General features: G+C 41.8%; 1 protein-coding gene across 1 annotated transcript in view; it reads right to left on the bottom strand.

The window, feature by feature from the left end:
• Positions 1-16,852, bottom strand: part of EYS (eyes shut homolog) — an 836,985-nt gene that overhangs the window by 29,512 nt on the left and 790,621 nt on the right. The window contains exons 42-44 of the mRNA XM_032185496.1: positions 16,345-16,511; positions 15,993-16,137; positions 9,554-9,728 (exon numbers count right to left, since the gene is read on the bottom strand). Of these exons, the coding sequence (XP_032041387.1) occupies positions 9,554-9,728; positions 15,993-16,137; positions 16,345-16,511 (487 nt within the window). The remainder of the gene's footprint in view (positions 1-9,553; positions 9,729-15,992; positions 16,138-16,344; positions 16,512-16,852) is intronic.

Here is a 16,852-nt window from a genome sequence, read left to right as displayed (position 1 = left end):
TGCTTTGTGAGGAGAAGGTGGCAATTACTGGTACATGCATGAATATATATGTATTATCTGCGACAACCTAGCTGCTGTGAAATATGAGGGCAGGATTATAATTCAGTAGGCGGTCACTACAGATTAAAACCAAACAACTCACCCCTCTAAAAGCAAACACCCCACATTTTAAAACAATTCCTAAACAAATCTGCAATTAACATTATGAAACTATAATGATGAAAAAGAACTTTGCCTACAATATCAAGCTTCCAATGTAGCCCAATCACCAGCTGCTGCTCTAGCCTGTCACTCCTTTTCCAAATGTTCCCTAGGTCTTGCTGGTGGTGGTTCTGTGTACCTTGCAGGCCAGAAGATGACTTAGCAGTGCTGAGTAAGTTCCTGAAGCCAGGACGTAGGTTGGTGTAGGTGGGCACATGGGAGGGGCATACTTCAGCCTACATTTGTTATTTTTTTGTTGCAATTTTGTTTTTGTGTCTCCTCTAACAACCCTGTAAATGGAAAGGGTGCCATTTGCCTTTCTTTTTCCTCAGAAGGATCAAACACACTGGATGCCAAGGACTTAATAGTTCTGGAAGGAACCTGCAAAGTCCAATAATTGAGACATACCTATAGCTCAACAGTCAGAAAGCAATTCCAAATTATACCTTGTTATTCAGGATGTTTAAAGCGTTTCTTTCATTGCTTTATTTAAGAGCATATCAAGATGCTTTTAAGGGGAATGGAGAGGGGAATTGCATGCTACATATCAAGGGTGAATTTTCTAAATTGTAAGTAAAGCCTTGCAAGCTTTAGAAATGCTAGTTTTGTACAGGTTTTCTTACTGATAAAGATTTGTCTCAGGGGCAACAAAACCAATTACCGTTTAATTCTCTCTCCAGTACACATTTAGGAGCTTGTTTTTAGCTTGACAAGTATGCAAACTCTTTTCTTTGTATTACACAGAAGGGACAGGTCTTTGTTGTTTTGAAGAAGAATTGACATACACAGAGGCTCCACAGTGTAAAGCCTCTCTTCTTATCTGTCTTGCTGTCCACAGTGTTTTCAGTCATTGTTTTCAGACATTTTATATCAGCACTTCTTTCTTTTTTTAAAAAAAGAAGTAAATATATGTTAATAAATGAACACAGGAGGAAGTACATGAGGGAAAGCAAGTATAATTAATTGTCCTGGTTTCAGTTAGCACAGAATTAATTTTCTTCCTAGTAGCTGGTGGAATGCTGTGTTTTGGCTTAGAATGAGAAGAGTGCTGATAACACCCCGATGCTTTAATTGTTGCAGAGCAGTGCTTATACTAAGCCAAGGACATCTCAGCCTTTGCTCTGTCCTGCCAACGGGCAGGCTGGGGGGTGCAGTAAGAGCTGGGAGGGGACAGACCCAGGACAGGTGACCCAAACTAGCCAAAGGGGTATTCCATACCATCTGACGTCATGCTAAACAATATATAGGGGTGGCTAGCCGGGGGGAGGGGGCCGGACTGCTCGGGGTTAGGCTGGGCATCGGTCAGCGGGTGGTGAGCAATTGCATTGTGCATCACTTGTTTGTACATACTATTATTACTTTCGTATTATCACCATTGTATCATCATTATTATTATTGTTATTATTATTTTGTTATTTTTTTTTCCTGTCTTATTAAACTGTCTTTATCTCAACTCACGGGCTTCACTTTCCATTTCTCTCCCCCGTCCCAGAGAGGGAGGGGGGAGGGTGAGCGAACGGCTGCGTGGTGTTTAGCTGCCGGTCGGGTTAAACCACGACAGTCTTTTTGGCGCCCAACGTGGGGCCCGAAAGGTTGAGATAACGGCAGATCTGATCAGAGTGTGTTAAACTAAAATTGGTGTAAGGATTAGACCTGCTTAATAGTCACTTGTCATGATGCTGATTGCTTTAATCACAACTCTGCTGCGCCTGTTTTCCAAATTGAGTATTATAGTACATTATTTTCCGTATTTGCTCTCTGTAGTGTTGTTTCTCCTCTCCGGGCCCTGGTTTCAGACCATTATGGTACTAAGTGTTATAGCAATGGCTTATGAGACGATAAGATATCTGGTCATGACTCTAACTTGGTATTTATACTCAGTAACATCGTGGACTCTGTACTTTGGAAACAGCATCTTGGGAACTATTAGCAATTATACCTATTGTTTTTCTCCATTAGAGAGTCAATCTGTGGAGGGGAAAGGGGAGGATATTTTTCCTTACTTGCTTACTCTCCCTTTCTCCTTCACCACCCCTGTATCCTCCTGGGTCACTCTGCCTTCCTCCTTCACCACCCTCTTATCCCCTGAGCTTGTCACAATAGCTCTCCAAGATATTGAATATTTCTGGAATACTCAGAATACCATAGTCTTGTTGTTCTGCCTCATGAATGCACTTCAGATTCTGCTTAAAGTTAAACAACTACTTATGAAGCTCATCCGGAGATCTGCCCGGAGGCAGTATAGTTGTGGGTGGATATGGGCAGGCATCTAGAGCAGTTGGCACCCCCAGTGTGTTGGAAATTCACCCCTGAACAATGGCAAAATCCTCAAAAACTGGCAGAATGCTTGAAAATCATTGTAACGTGCTGGGGCCTGGCTCATGCCTATCGAGCTGCCATTGATACTGCTGTCAACTTAGTGACAGACCCTGCGGCCACTCCAAACCCTGTGACAGATCCAACGGCCACTGTGACCCCTACGGTGGATTCTGCAGCCGCTCCAGTCCCAGCTCCTGCAGCCGCTCCAGTCCCAGCTCCTGCAGCCGCTCCAGTCCCAGCTCCTGCAGCCGCTCCAGTCCCAGCTCCTGCAGCCGCTCCAGCTCCAGCTCCTGCAACTGCTCCAGTCCCAGCTCCTGAAGCTGCTCCAGCTCCAGCTCCTGCAGCTGCTCCAGCTCCAGCTCCTGCAACTGCTCCAGTCCCAGCTCCTGAAGCTGCTCCAGCTCCAGCTCCTGCAGCTGCTCCAGTCCCAGTTCCTGCAGTCGCTCCAGTTCCAGCTCCGGCCGCTACTCCAGTCCCAGTTCCTGCAACTGCTCCAGTCCCAGCTCCTGAAGCCGCTCCAGCTCCAGCTCCTGAAGCCGCTCCAGCTCCAGCTCCTACTGCTGCTCCAGTCCCAGCTCCCGCAACTGCTCCAGCTCCAGCTCCTACTGCTGCTCCAGTCCCAGCTCCTGCAACTGCTCCAGCTCTAACTCCAGCTTCTGTAGCCGCTACAGCTCCGGTTCCTGCAACTGCTCCAGCTCCTGTAGCCGCTCCAGCTCCTGTGGCCGTGTCAGAGAAACGAGCTGTAGCAGTGCAAGTTGACCCTGCAGAGGGCATTCCAACCCCTGTGGCAGACCCTGTAACAAAGTCAGAGAAACGAGCAGTAGCAGTGCAAGCTGCCCCTGTAGAGAAGGTGAAAATATGGTATAGAAATTCAAGTCGTTTAGAACGCAGAGAGTCTTCTGCCAATCCAGGTAAGGCTTCTGCCAAAACTAAGTATAGAGATGACGAAGATGATGACGACGCTGGGCCGTCAAGGATTCAGGAGGAGGAAGATGAGGATGCCGAAAGAGCAACAGTAACTACCCGAAGCCTAAACGAGCGCGAGCTACGAGATGTGCGAAAAGATTTTGGTCGCTGTATAGGTGAGCAGCTTGTCACCTGGCTGCTCCGGTGCTGGGACTCTGGAGCCAATTGTGTGGAATTAGACGGCAGGGAAGCCAAGCGGCTGGGATCCCTTGCTCGAGACGCCGGCATTGACAAAGCAATTGCAGATGGAGCACGACCCACCAGCCTCTGGAGGCGTCTCCTCTCAGCTGTGAGGGAAAGGTATCCCTTCAAGGAAGATATTTTATGTCTACCAGGCAAGTGGACCACTATGGAGAAGGGAATCCAGTACCTGAGGGAATTAGCCGTACGGGAAGTGATTTATGAGGATCCAGACCTCAAACAAACATCCACAGATCCAGATGAAGTCAAGTGTACACGACCCATGTGGCGGAAGTTTGTACGGAGTGCACCATCATCATATGCCAGCTCACTGGCAATAATGGCCTGGAAAGAGGATGAGGAACCCACAGTGGGTGAAGCGGCTAAACAACTCCGGCAGTACGAAGAAAGTCTCTCCTCTTCCTTACAGGCCTGCGTCTCAGCTGTGGAGAAACTTTCTGAAAAGGTTCACCAACTTGAAGAGAATCTATTGTCCTCCCCACCTGAACCAACCAGTGCCCACCGACCAAAGGAGAACACTTGGGAGAAACTTTCTGAAAAGGTTCACCAACTTGAAGAGAGATTATTCTCCTTCGCACCTGTACAAAGCAGTGTCTCAGCTGTCAGGGGTAGGCGTTCACCCACACAAGGAAGACGATATGGTGGGTACTCACCCCGTGCCACCCTGTGGTTTTACTTACGAGACCATGGAGAGGACATGAGAAAGTGGGATGGAAAATCTACCGCGACCCTAGAGGCACGGGTACGTGAGTTGCAAAAGAAAACAATCAGGAAAAAGGGATTCTCCGAAAAGTTTGCTGCTCCAACTTCCAGCAGACAGTCCTTCAAACACAGAAACGAGGAAGATTCTGACCAGGATTAGGGGGGCCCTGCCTCCAGCCAGGGGGAGGAAAGGGACAATCGAGTTTATTGGACTGTGTGGATTCGATGGCCTGGCACATCACGCGCACAGAAGTATAAGGCTTTAGTAGACACCGGTGCACAATGTACTATAATGCCATCGAGCTATAAAGGACCAGAGCCCATCTATATTTGTGGAGTGACAGGGGGATCTCAGCAGTTGACTGTATTGGAGGCTGAAGTGAGTCTGACTGGGAATGAGTGGGAAAAGCACCGCATTGTGACTGGTCCGGATGCTCCATGTATCCTTGGCATAGACTATCTTAGAAGAGGATACTGCAAGGACCCAAAAGGGTTCCGGTGGGCTTTTGGTATTGCTGCCTTAGAGACAGAGGGCATTAAACAATTATCTACCTTGCCTGGTCTCTCAGAGGACCCCTCTGTTGTGGGGTTGCTGAGGGTCGAAGAACAGCAAGTGCCAATTGCTACCACAACTGTGCACCGGCGGCAATATCGCACCAACCGAGACTCCCTGATTCCCATCCATAAGCTAATTCGTCAATTGGAGAGCCAAGGAGTGATCAGCAAGACTCATTCACCTTTCAATAGTCCCATATGGCCAGTGCGAAAGTCTAATGGCGAGTGGAGACTAACAGTGGACTATCGCGGCCTGAACGAAGTCACGCCACCACTGAGTGCTGCAGTGCCGGACATGCTGGAACTTCAGTATGAACTTGAATCGAAGGCAGCCAAGTGGTACGCCACAATTGATATCGCTAATGCATTTTTCTCCATCCCTCTAGCAGCAGAGTGCAGGCCACAATTTGCCTTCACTTGGAGGGGAGTCCAATATACCTGGAATAGGCTGCCCCAGGGGTGGAAACACAGCCCTACCATTTGCCATGGGCTGATCCAGCCTGCACTAGAGCAGGGGGAAGCTCCTGAACACCTGCAGTACATCGATGACATTATTGTGTGGGGTGACACAGCAGAGGAAGTTTTCGAGAAAGGGAAGAAAATAGTCCAAATCCTTCTGAAAGCCGGTTTTGCCATAAAACAAAATAAAGTCAAAGGACCTGCACGGGAGATCCAGTTTTTAGGAATAAAATGGCAAGATGGACGTCGTCAAATCCCAATGGATGTGATCAACAAAATAACAGCTATGTCTCCACCAACTAACAAAAAAGAAACACAGACTTTCCTAGGTGTTGTGGGGTTTTGGAGAATGCACATCCCAAATTACAGTCTGATTGTAAACCCACTCTACCAAGTAACTCGTAAGAAGAATGAGTTTGAATGGGGCCCTGAACAACGACAAGCCTTTGAACAAATCAAGCAGGAAATAGTCCATGCAGTAGCCCTTGGGCCAGTTCGAACAGGACCAGATGTAAAGAATGTGCTCTACACTGCAGCCGGGGAGAACGGCCCCACCTGGAGCCTCTGGCAGAAAGAACCTGGGGAAACTCGAGGTCGGCCTCTGGGGTTTTGGAGTCGGGGATACAGAGGATCTGAGGCCCGCTATACTCCAACTGAAAAGGAGATATTGGCAGCATATGAAGGAGTTCGATCTGCTTCGGAGGTGGTCGGTACTGAAGCGCAGCTCCTCCTAGCACCCCGATTACCGGTACTAGGCTGGATGTTCAAGGGAAGGGTCCCCTCTACGCATCATGCAACTGATGCTACATGGAGCAAGTGGGTTGCACTGATTACTCAGCGGGCTCGAATAGGAAACCCCAGTCGCCCAGGAATATTGGAAGTGATCATGGACTGGCCAGAAGGCAAATACTTTGGGATATCATCAGAGGAGGAGGTGGGTCGTGCTGAAGAAGCCCCACTGTACAACCAGTTGCCAGAGAATGAAAAGAAATATGCCCTGTTCACTGATGGGTCCTGTCGTATTGTGGGGAAGCATCGGAGATGGAAGGCTGCTGTATGGAGTCCTACGCGACGAGTTGCAGAAGCTGCTGAGGGAGAAGGTGAATCGAGTCAGTTTGCAGAAGTGAAAGCCATTCAGCTGGCTTTAGACATTGCTGAACGAGAAAAATGGCCAGTTCTCTATCTCTACACCGATTCATGGATGGTAGCAAATGCCCTGTGGGGATGGTTACAGCAATGGAAGCAAAACAACTGGCAGCGTAGGGGCAAACCTATCTGGGCTGCTGCATTGTGGCAAGATATTGCTGCTCGGGTAGAGAACCTGGCTGTGAAAGTACGCCACGTAGATGCTCATGTGCCCAAGAATCGGGCTACTGAAGAACATCAAAACAACCAGCAGGTGGATCAGGCTGCTAAGATTGAAGTAGCTCAGGTGGACCTGGATTGGCAGCATAAAGGTGAATTATTTATAGCCCGATGGGCCCATGACACCTCAGGCCATCAAGGTAGAGATGCAACATACAGATGGGCTCGTGATCGAGGGGTGGACTTGACCATGGACGCTATAGCACAGGTTATTCATGACTGTGAAACATGTGCTGCAATCAAGCAAGCCAAACGGTCAAAGCCTCTTTGGTATGGAGGACGATGGCTGAAATATAAATATGGAGAGGCCTGGCAGATTGATTACATCACACTCCCTCAAACTCGCAATGGCAAGCGCCACGTACTTACAATGGTGGAAGCAACCACCGGATGGCTGGAAACATATCCTGTGCCTCATGCTACCGCCCGGAACACCATCCTGGGCCTTGAAAAGCAAGTCCTATGGCGACATGGCACCCCAGAAAGAATAGAATCAGACAATGGGACTCACTTCCGAAACAACCTTATAGACACTTGGGCCAAAGAACATGGTATTGAATGGGTGTATCACATCCCCTATCATGCACCAGCCTCCGGGAAAGTTGAACGATACAATGGCCTGTTAAAGACTACCTTGAAAGCAATGGGCGCTGGGGCGTTCAAAAACTGGGATACGCATTTGGCAAAGGCCACTTGGTTAGTCAATACTAGGGGATCTACCAACCGAGCTGGACCTGCCCAATCAAACCTGTTACGTACTGTAGATGGGGATAAAGTTCCTGTAGTGCATGTAAAAAATATGCTGGGTAAAACAGTCTGGGCTACTCCTGCCTCAGGAAAAGGCAAACCTATTCGTGGAATTGTTTTCGCTCAGGGACCTGGATATACTTGGTGGGTAATGCAAAAGAACGGAGAGGTCCGGTGTGTACCTCAAGGAGATTTAATACTGGGTGAGAATAGCCCATGAACTGAATTGCACCATGTTAAATAGTATATTATACTGTATGTTATCACTACCATGATTACTATAGGTGACTAATTAGAATGTATGGAAAAGAGTGTAACCTGAGCATGACATAAATGGTATGGAATAAGGGGTGGATAGATGTCCTGGTTTCAGTTAGCACAGAATTAATTTTCTTCCTAGTAGCTGGTGGAATGCTGTGTTTTGGCTTAGAATGAGAAGAGTGCTGATAACACCCCGATGCTTTAATTGTTGCAGAGCAGTGCTTATACTAAGCCAAGGACATCTCAGCCTTTGCTCTGTCCTGCCAACGGGCAGGCTGGGGGGTGCAGTAAGAGCTGGGAGGGGACAGACCCAGGACAGGTGACCCAAACTAGCCAAAGGGGTATTCCATACCATCTGACGTCATGCTAAACAATATATAGGGGTGGCTAGCCGGGGGGAGGGGGCCGGACTGCTCGGGGTTAGGCTGGGCATCGGTCAGCGGGTGGTGAGCAATTGCATTGTGCATCACTTGTTTGTACATACTATTATTACTTTCGTATTATCACCATTGTATCATCATTATTATTATTGTTATTATTATTTTGTTATTTTTTTTTCCTGTCTTATTAAACTGTCTTTATCTCAACTCACGGGCTTCACTTTCCATTTCTCTCCCCCGTCCCAGAGAGGGAGGGGGGAGGGTGAGCGAACGGCTGCGTGGTGTTTAGCTGCCGGTCGGGTTAAACCACGACATTAATCTTGGCAGATGCTTTTAAAATCAATAGCACTCCTCAGCGAAGGCTTTACAGCTGAGTTACAAAGTTTGGAAACAAGATTTATTACAATGGAAATGTTGACACATAGCAGCAGTTTGGAACTGCAAATTCACTTTCTTCTTTGTGCCTTACAGACTAGACACAAAGATCCATCTAAACTTAGTGATAAGGCATGAAAGACTTATCTTTTGTGCCAGCTGAAGACCTTTCCGCCCCATCACCGCTTATTATCTGATTGATCAGCCAGCTGAACAGCTCATATGATGAACTGACCTAGTTCAAACAGTTTTGACATAAGATCCTTACTAACCTGCCTTGTTTTGTATGGAATGGATTAAGAAGGCCTTACATGAGCAGGCCAGACAGCAGATCCGGAAAGGCAATGGTGAAAGAACAGTTGAGAAGGGCATGAGGGTGCATTTGAGAGAAAGCAAAATATCCACATAAATGATAACTGGAGGCAAAAAGACCTGTGTATATTAGGGAGAGATTGAGCAGCAGAGAATTACACACAGATGCTCAGTAAGATTGTTCCTATGATTTATACTGGCTCAGAACTTTCCAATATTAGACATTCAATGATTTACTCCAGAAAGGGGTTCTCAAATAAAAAATACTTTTTTTTTTTGGTCTACCAGCCATGTTCAGGCAATGTTCAAGCTCCCCTCTTTTCTATTTTGTTCTCTGATATCTAGGATGCTACTTAGTTTAATTAAATGCCTTTCTTACATATCTAGTTCTATCCACACATTCTGTGGTAAGTCTGGATGCCAGTGACTTTCAGAGGAGCTTGACCAGTCCATGCAGCTTCTTAAAACAGACCCTCAGCAAATGTCCTAATAATTTTTAAACTTTGGTTTTGATTTTATTAATGTAAGATTAAAATTATATTTTTTCTTCTGTTATTAGAAAGGAAGAAAAATGTTCAACAGTTTTCTACCTTTCCAATAAGATGATAGGTTTCTGGAGACTTCAGTTATCAAGAAATTAAATTAGCACAGTTATTAGGTCTACTGATCAGTCTATGTTGTAACCTAGAAAAAAGTTTTTTCATACTTACTAAACAGTAGAGCCACTTTCCACACACTTGCCACCATTTCTGCATTTTATTAAACTGCACGGGGAATCTTTACATTGTCCAACACTGCGACCTGAATTAGGGTGACCTTCTGGACTCCCTGGTGATTTAAACTCCTGATTCACGTTGTTGCGAACTTGAACATCAAAAATGCAACCTTAGAAGTAGAAAGGAGAAAGAAGTGGAGTTTACAACAGACACAGGGAGACATAACAAACCAAACAACAGAACACAGTCATCCCTCACTGAACGGGTTCCACCAGAATGTCTTCAATGTGTAGACAATCATACCATCTCCAAGAGCTAAAGCTATGCTGGCTACTTTCTGTTCAGGAAATGAGTGAGATTGTAAGATCCTTCATTAACAATAGGTAAAACAACGGAAGTAATTTCTCAAGGAATAGACAGAATGCAGAGTCAGTGACTAAGGAGTGATGTGGGTGCAGTTTTGTGCTTACACATGCATGCTCTTACAGAAATGCATCTACATCAGATAAAAGAAACAAACAAACAAACAAACAAAAACACAACAAGGATAGAGCACAAGAAGTCTGTTTGATGTAAAATATGTAAGAATTCAGAGAGCATTGGCTAATGCAGTGAGGAAATGTGGACTTGAATTTCTTTAGGCTAAAATGGACTCCTTCAGGGGAAGACCAAGATTCTCCCCTCCTCAGGTAAATGCTTCAGTCTCTGTTACAAAGAGATCATTATCACACATGACCACAACATTTGACAGAGTGTATATGCTGCTCCTGTAGGCCCTTGCTCTCAGAAAATGATTAAAAATTTTCATCTATAATAGTAAGGTAAGCAGTACCAGAGCCTGTTCCTTTGTTCTGTGGACAAGTAACCTAGTGTATCCACAGCTGTATCACCGAACTGTTACTAGCTTCCAGAATAGTATAGGTGCATCCAAAATACTAATGTAGTATTAGTGCCAACATTATGGCACCCCTAAATACACCTAATAATTGTTTGGGAAAATGGGGATTGACACAGACCAAATATATGACAATTGTTAGAATTCATCTATAGAGATAATTGAATGTCAGTAACTAGATCCATACACTGACATTTTTTTAATTTGCTAATACATTGTTATCCTAAATGAAATATACATTAATGTATACCATTTGAAACTAAAAATCAGACTTAAACCCACTTAACAGTGGGTTTAAACAGTGCAAAAAAGAATTTTCTATATCTGATTTATATAATTTAGTTGAAATACAGTGAATTCCCACAGAGTTCAAAATCCTGAGAATTGTAGGTATTGAACAGTGCATGCCAGAGGCTCCCTGTTTAACATTAAAAGTGGCAGAAAGGCATGACATGAAGACTGCAAATAATCAAATTTCTTTTTTCAATTCACAATATATTTTTTTTCATGATCCACTGAAATCACTTAAGAAACAAACTTGTACCTGAAAGACAAAATAAATTTTCAATACAAAATCACCGAATGACAGTTGAGGTTGGAAGGGACTTCTGGAGATCATCTTGCCCAATCCACCTGCCAAGCAGATTCACCTAGACCACATTGCAGAGGTATTTCTATATATTTATTTATATTTATCTTTGTATATTTCTACAATAATGGGTATTTCTTCAGTTTATAAAAGATATCAAGAACATATGGACTTTCTCCATTGTTTGTTTCACAGTCAGGGAATTCAAAATTAATTATTACTTATGTGACAATTATAGAAAAAGATAACTGCTTTGTGCCTTAGTATTTATTGATATAATTCTGATCTTGTTAAAAATATTGGAACATTTATCAAGATGGTTGACTTGAAAATACTTTGACTACATATAATTTTGAGACTTTTCCCTCAGATTGTGTTATCTTTATACAAAGGAGTAATAGAGAACAGCAGTCATTTCACATTCCACTGACACAACTATTTGTTGACCCTTAATAGCTCAATAGGGTAAGAAAAGTGTGATTTTCACAGTCTGAAGTCATGTTTCCAGAATAGCTTTACAAATCTTAATATACTATTCATAATTTACATTCTCACATGAACATTCATTGAACACTAGTTCATTGGACCTAGCTTTATGTAATAAGCCATCTTCTTCTGTAGCAATATTGTTTGAGTTCATTTACTGATGATCAACATTTTCAAGCTTGGGTTTAGAAATATTTGACATAATGACAAATGACATAATGACAAATTATACAACCCGTAAAGTAGGATGTAGCTTTTTATTCCCTCAGAGAATTATTAAGGAAGGAAGGTCAATAGAAGCTATGAAAAACAAATACATCCACTTTAGATAATCTAGATACTGAAATAGATATCTTCATTTTAGCTCTGCATTTCTTTTTTTTTCTTTTTTTCCCCTTCACTTTTGGAAAATATGCCGTGAGACTTTATATTATCAGACTATTCTGTTGAAGGTGTATATATATATATAAATATAAATATATATATATATGAATATATATATATATGTAAATATATATATATATATAAAGAATCATAATTTATTTTGACCAAAATGTAGCAAAACAAGTATTTTAACAACTGTTAGAACAACATTAGACAAATTTGCTTTCTTAGGATTTTTCCTTATTACACACACTTTGTAGTTCTGTTTATACTGCCACATAACTGGTAATTTAAAAACTCATATTAAGCAATTTAAAACAAACCTAGCTTGATGACTATTTGCAATCTTCATATTACATCCCTCTTTTGCTTTTAACAGTGTTAGTTTTAGGCCACCACATACTCAGTAAATCCTAACTGATGTTTCATCTGTTTATCAGTAGTAGATAAAGCATGTTCTGTTCTCATGAGTCTTGCTAGAGTGCTGAGAAAAAGCAGCCCAGTGCTCTGTGTAAACAATGGAAAGCACAGTGAGTACCCAAGAACTGGGAAGGTCACCATGGAAAATAAACTGGCATTCGTGACAATGACTAGTTTGATCGTACCAGCAGAACACCTAGGTTAGAAACAGCTTCTGAGCATTTGTAAACACAGCATACAGTAATTACTGGAGCGTATTTTGGCAGAGCTTTATGAGTTCAGTTGAGATTTTCATTTAATTTTCTTATTTCTTCTAACTGTTAGTCAGTAGGATGCAGGTGAAGGACTCAAGCAAGCACTACACAAACTTCTGCAGAGGGATCAGCTGATGAATGTGCCTTCTTTCAGACGTGAATTCCCTTTACTCTGCCAGTTCTGGGCCTCTTAATGAGAAACTGCCAACTATTCTGAATAGTGGAGAGGTTTTCTGTCACAGCCAAGTTTGCAGGACGAACTCAAAAGAAGCTTCTGAATTTGTGAGTTGAACTCAGTTTGATCCCAAAGATCAGAGTTTGATGCAAGTTAGCTGAAAGCAGATGCAGCAAGACAGTGAACTCACAGAGGATGCACTACTACCTCTGTAGTAGTATTGTAGTCTTTAGTCTAGTGGCTCCTTAGACCACACTTGGACCTTTCTGTTTATGACTTTTTTACTCTAAATGTAACGTATAGCTTTCACCTCAGTCAAACAGAGCTCACAAAACAGATCCCTTCCTTCTTTGTCTCCCCTACTAACAACAATATCTGCCACTATTTTTCACCAGATCCTAAATGATGTCTGCTCCTTTTGTGGCTGCCTCAAACAAAAGGTCAGAAAAGGTTTCTCCTTTAGTATAGTCATAGAAATGCAAGCATGATTTTGGCTTTTTGTCTGGTTTTCCCTGTAGCTTATCTTGCACTATTACAAACCTTTAATTTTAACCTGTACCCAAATACCTAATGTCATAATGTTCTCCTTGTCTGTTCTTGTCTTGCTTTTGCACCTCACAGATGACAAGTTCCTTTCTTTTAGATCCTGAGGGGACAATCATCATGCAGATACACCATCTCTGAAGCCATGCATGCATTTTGGACTTAGTGCTCATACGTGATGACAAACTCTTCCCTTTTCGTAAGATACCATCAAGACATAACAATTTGTACACAAGAATGGACCTAAAGCTTGTTCCTCCCTGCTAGTCCCCTGTCTAGGCTGCAACCTTAGCTTTGATCTCTATCGTCTTCTCATTTTCCTGCTTGCTGCCTTGCTAGAGGAGCAATGGCCAAGTGGGGATCAATAAAAGTCCTGAGAAACTGATAGAGAAATGCTACTTTGCATGAGGCTAGAGGAAGTCATGGTCCTGATGTAGCGTTTCCATTGTGAAGGAAGAAATAAACATTTCCTCTACTGACAAGTAGAAAAATGTTTGCACCCACTGCTTTGTAGTACAATTCTTTTGAGACCAATGAACACAGTGTAAATTAGGACTTACGAGTATAGTATCGAAAGAATTATGAGTATACTCCTTCTATATCGTTTAATAAAGACATTTATTTTCAGTTCCATCCTCTCCTATGGAAATTCAATAACAACTGCTAAAGGCACATAACCTTGCATGAGCAAATGGTCTGAAACAGTAGCTGTACAGAGGAAAATCCTGAGTGATTGCAAGCTGTTACTGGGGGCAGTGGGTCTGCAGCAGCAAGGCTGACCTTCTCAGTGTTTCTTGATCCAATAGTGATTGCTTATAAAAGGAGAGGTACACTGTGCTATTAGAAGCAAAATGGTTTTAATAAATCATGTCTTTAAAAGCAGCCAACAGAAGCTTTCCAAAAGTCTGAGGGTTTTAATCAACTATATGCTAGACAAATTTATCTTGTTACTTCCAGAGTTTTTATGTGGACTCCCTACAGCTCCAGATTGGCTGAAGTACAGTGGTTACAAATTTTCCTTTATGTTAATGATATTGCAGTTCCCCCTCTGGAGGACTATGAAGATTTATTTCTGATCCTGAGGGCTGAGAGCTGAACCTGGGGAGACTTCTGAGTTAGAAGAACAAATGAGAAGCTGACTACATGAGAAAAGGTCATGGGAAATCAGTTGTAGGGAAATGTAGCTTCCTTCAATGTCAATATGATCTGGAGAACAGACACAAGATGATACTGGGAACAAGAGCATGAAATTGATTACCAAATATAAGAAACTTAAAACTGTGAATGACAGGGACAATGAGAAAACTGTTTATGTGCTACATTAAAAAAAAAATACTGAGGTAGAGCCTTCTTTTTAAACAGTAAGAAAAATTGATCAATAGTAATGATAACTAAGAGTATCTGAGCTTTGAAATATTTTGCATTTTTGTCATCATTCTATGATTTGCATTGTCATAAGACCAAACCTTGAGATTATATATCTATTAAAAACAAAACAAAACAAAACAAAACAACAACAACAACAACAACAAAACACGAAAGAAGGGCATCTCCTAGAAACTTGGAAGCTCTGAGGATTCATTTGCATACATTGGCATCCAGAAATCATGAACTACCCTTGGAATAAAGGATCATATTGGAGAATTTACATTTAGAAAATTACTATACTGTTGGATTTATCCTTTGAAACTGGAATTAGGACATGAGTTACTAAATTCATAGATGTCAGCTAGGACAAAACCAGATGGATTTAAGTTTGTACTTTTATGCTTGTCTTCATGAACTCGAATTTGGGGATGTTGTAATAAGAAAAAGTAAGGTGATGGCTAGAAAAGAGGCAGTTAGGCAATCTTAGTGGCAATGGAGTGTACTGGTGTATGAAAGTGAATTTTATTGCCATACTTGCCTTTCATAATGCACCCCTGATTCATAACTAGGAACTCAAACTTTGCTCTGCTATAATAAAACGTTTTACTTTCATGTGAAAGGTGTTTAAAATAAATTGAAGTTTATCTAACAAATATAGAGCACATTTTTTCTATAGAACTAAGGAATGCATATAAACAAGTGATGTGAGCAAATCCTTTGCTTCACTGCTGATCCAATTGGTAGAAGTTGAATTTAGATTTCTACAGAGCTTAAAATATGAAGGTTAGAGGTAGGAATTATCATCTGTTATATAAATAGCTGAAATATTCCTTACAGACATTATAGACACCTAACCTGTCCAAAGGAAAAAACATAATGCCAGAGAAAAAAAAATAAATTCAGATTTTATGATACCTTATCAGAAAGGAGCCTTTAGCATGAAAGCTATTACCCAAACCAGTACTTACAGTGACAATGGCTAGAACTAGTTGGGAGAAGAATCTAAATTACTTTGCCATAGTGAAACGAAACTGTTTTGGAATGATACAATAGAACAGGGGCAGATAAAAAGAAATGATAACATGTCAAACTTCTGTTCTTATGAGAAACAGAAAGTGTTAAAAATGTTTAGCAAAGCTTCTTCTTGCATTACGTTTTTTAGTCACCACAAGGTAATAATGAAAAAGCCACAGGAATTTCAGCCAAATATATTCTAGTTTGTTTCCTTTTACGACAGAGTTTTTAGATCCTTATTTCATTGACAACTGAAACAATCTGACACATGTTTTAACAGGAATTGAAAACAGTATAATCTTTACCTTGAAAGCTGTTCTTAAATCTGGATCCCTTTGGTAGGAGTTCTGGAGTATACTCATGATAGCCTCCTAAATAAAACTGACTGAAGACATTGAGTCCAACCAGTCTTCCAGGAGAAGTGACAGTTTTATTCTTCTGATCATCCACCTTTCAATAGAACATTTATATTTGTTACAACAAAGCATTCTACCTTACCTGGGAAAGCCTAAAGAGGAGAGCCCTCCAAACATAACAGGGAAATATAAAACAGTCATTTTAAAGATTTTCATATTGAATGGAGGGGTGTATGGGGGGAGAACTCTACAATCTAAAAGTCTATCCTTCTAAAATAAATATATATACATATATTTTTACCTTCAGCCAGCCTTTCTGGTGGTATCTGCCAAGATGGATGACGTGAATTTTGAGTGTCAGATCAAGTGGTTTACTAATGATTGTTGCTGTGCCAGAACCTAAATTGTAGCTATATACTACTCTGCCATCATGGAGGCCTAACACCAGAAAATCATCTCCATTCAGACCTGGAAAGACAAAATTAGAATAGCTACTTCTTCCAGGATTCAGTGAATACTGCAGCATAAAATATTTTTCAAATCCACGGAAAATACATCAGTTTAGGAAAATTCTAGCTAGAAAGGTTTTAAATTTTGAATCTGTTTTTAACATCCATTGTTCAGTTTATGTCACAAATTCCATTATTGTGGATTTAAAAGAGAAACTTCAGAGATTTGTAAAATAATTATAGCTTTTTTTTGAAGGAAGATCTATTTATTTAGTTAGTTAGTTAGTTAGTTAGTTAGTTTCTGTAGGGTAGGCTAGTTACATCCACAAATCCTGTTGAGCCTGGTGGGTTTAGTAGTTG

Source organism: Aythya fuligula, chromosome 3, assembly GCF_009819795.1.
Source record: "Aythya fuligula isolate bAytFul2 chromosome 3, bAytFul2.pri, whole genome shotgun sequence".
Classification (NCBI taxonomy): Eukaryota; Metazoa; Chordata; class Aves; order Anseriformes; family Anatidae; genus Aythya; species Aythya fuligula.
Note: the sequence above shows the minus strand (reverse complement) of the source record. Positions and strands in the feature narration are given on the sequence as shown.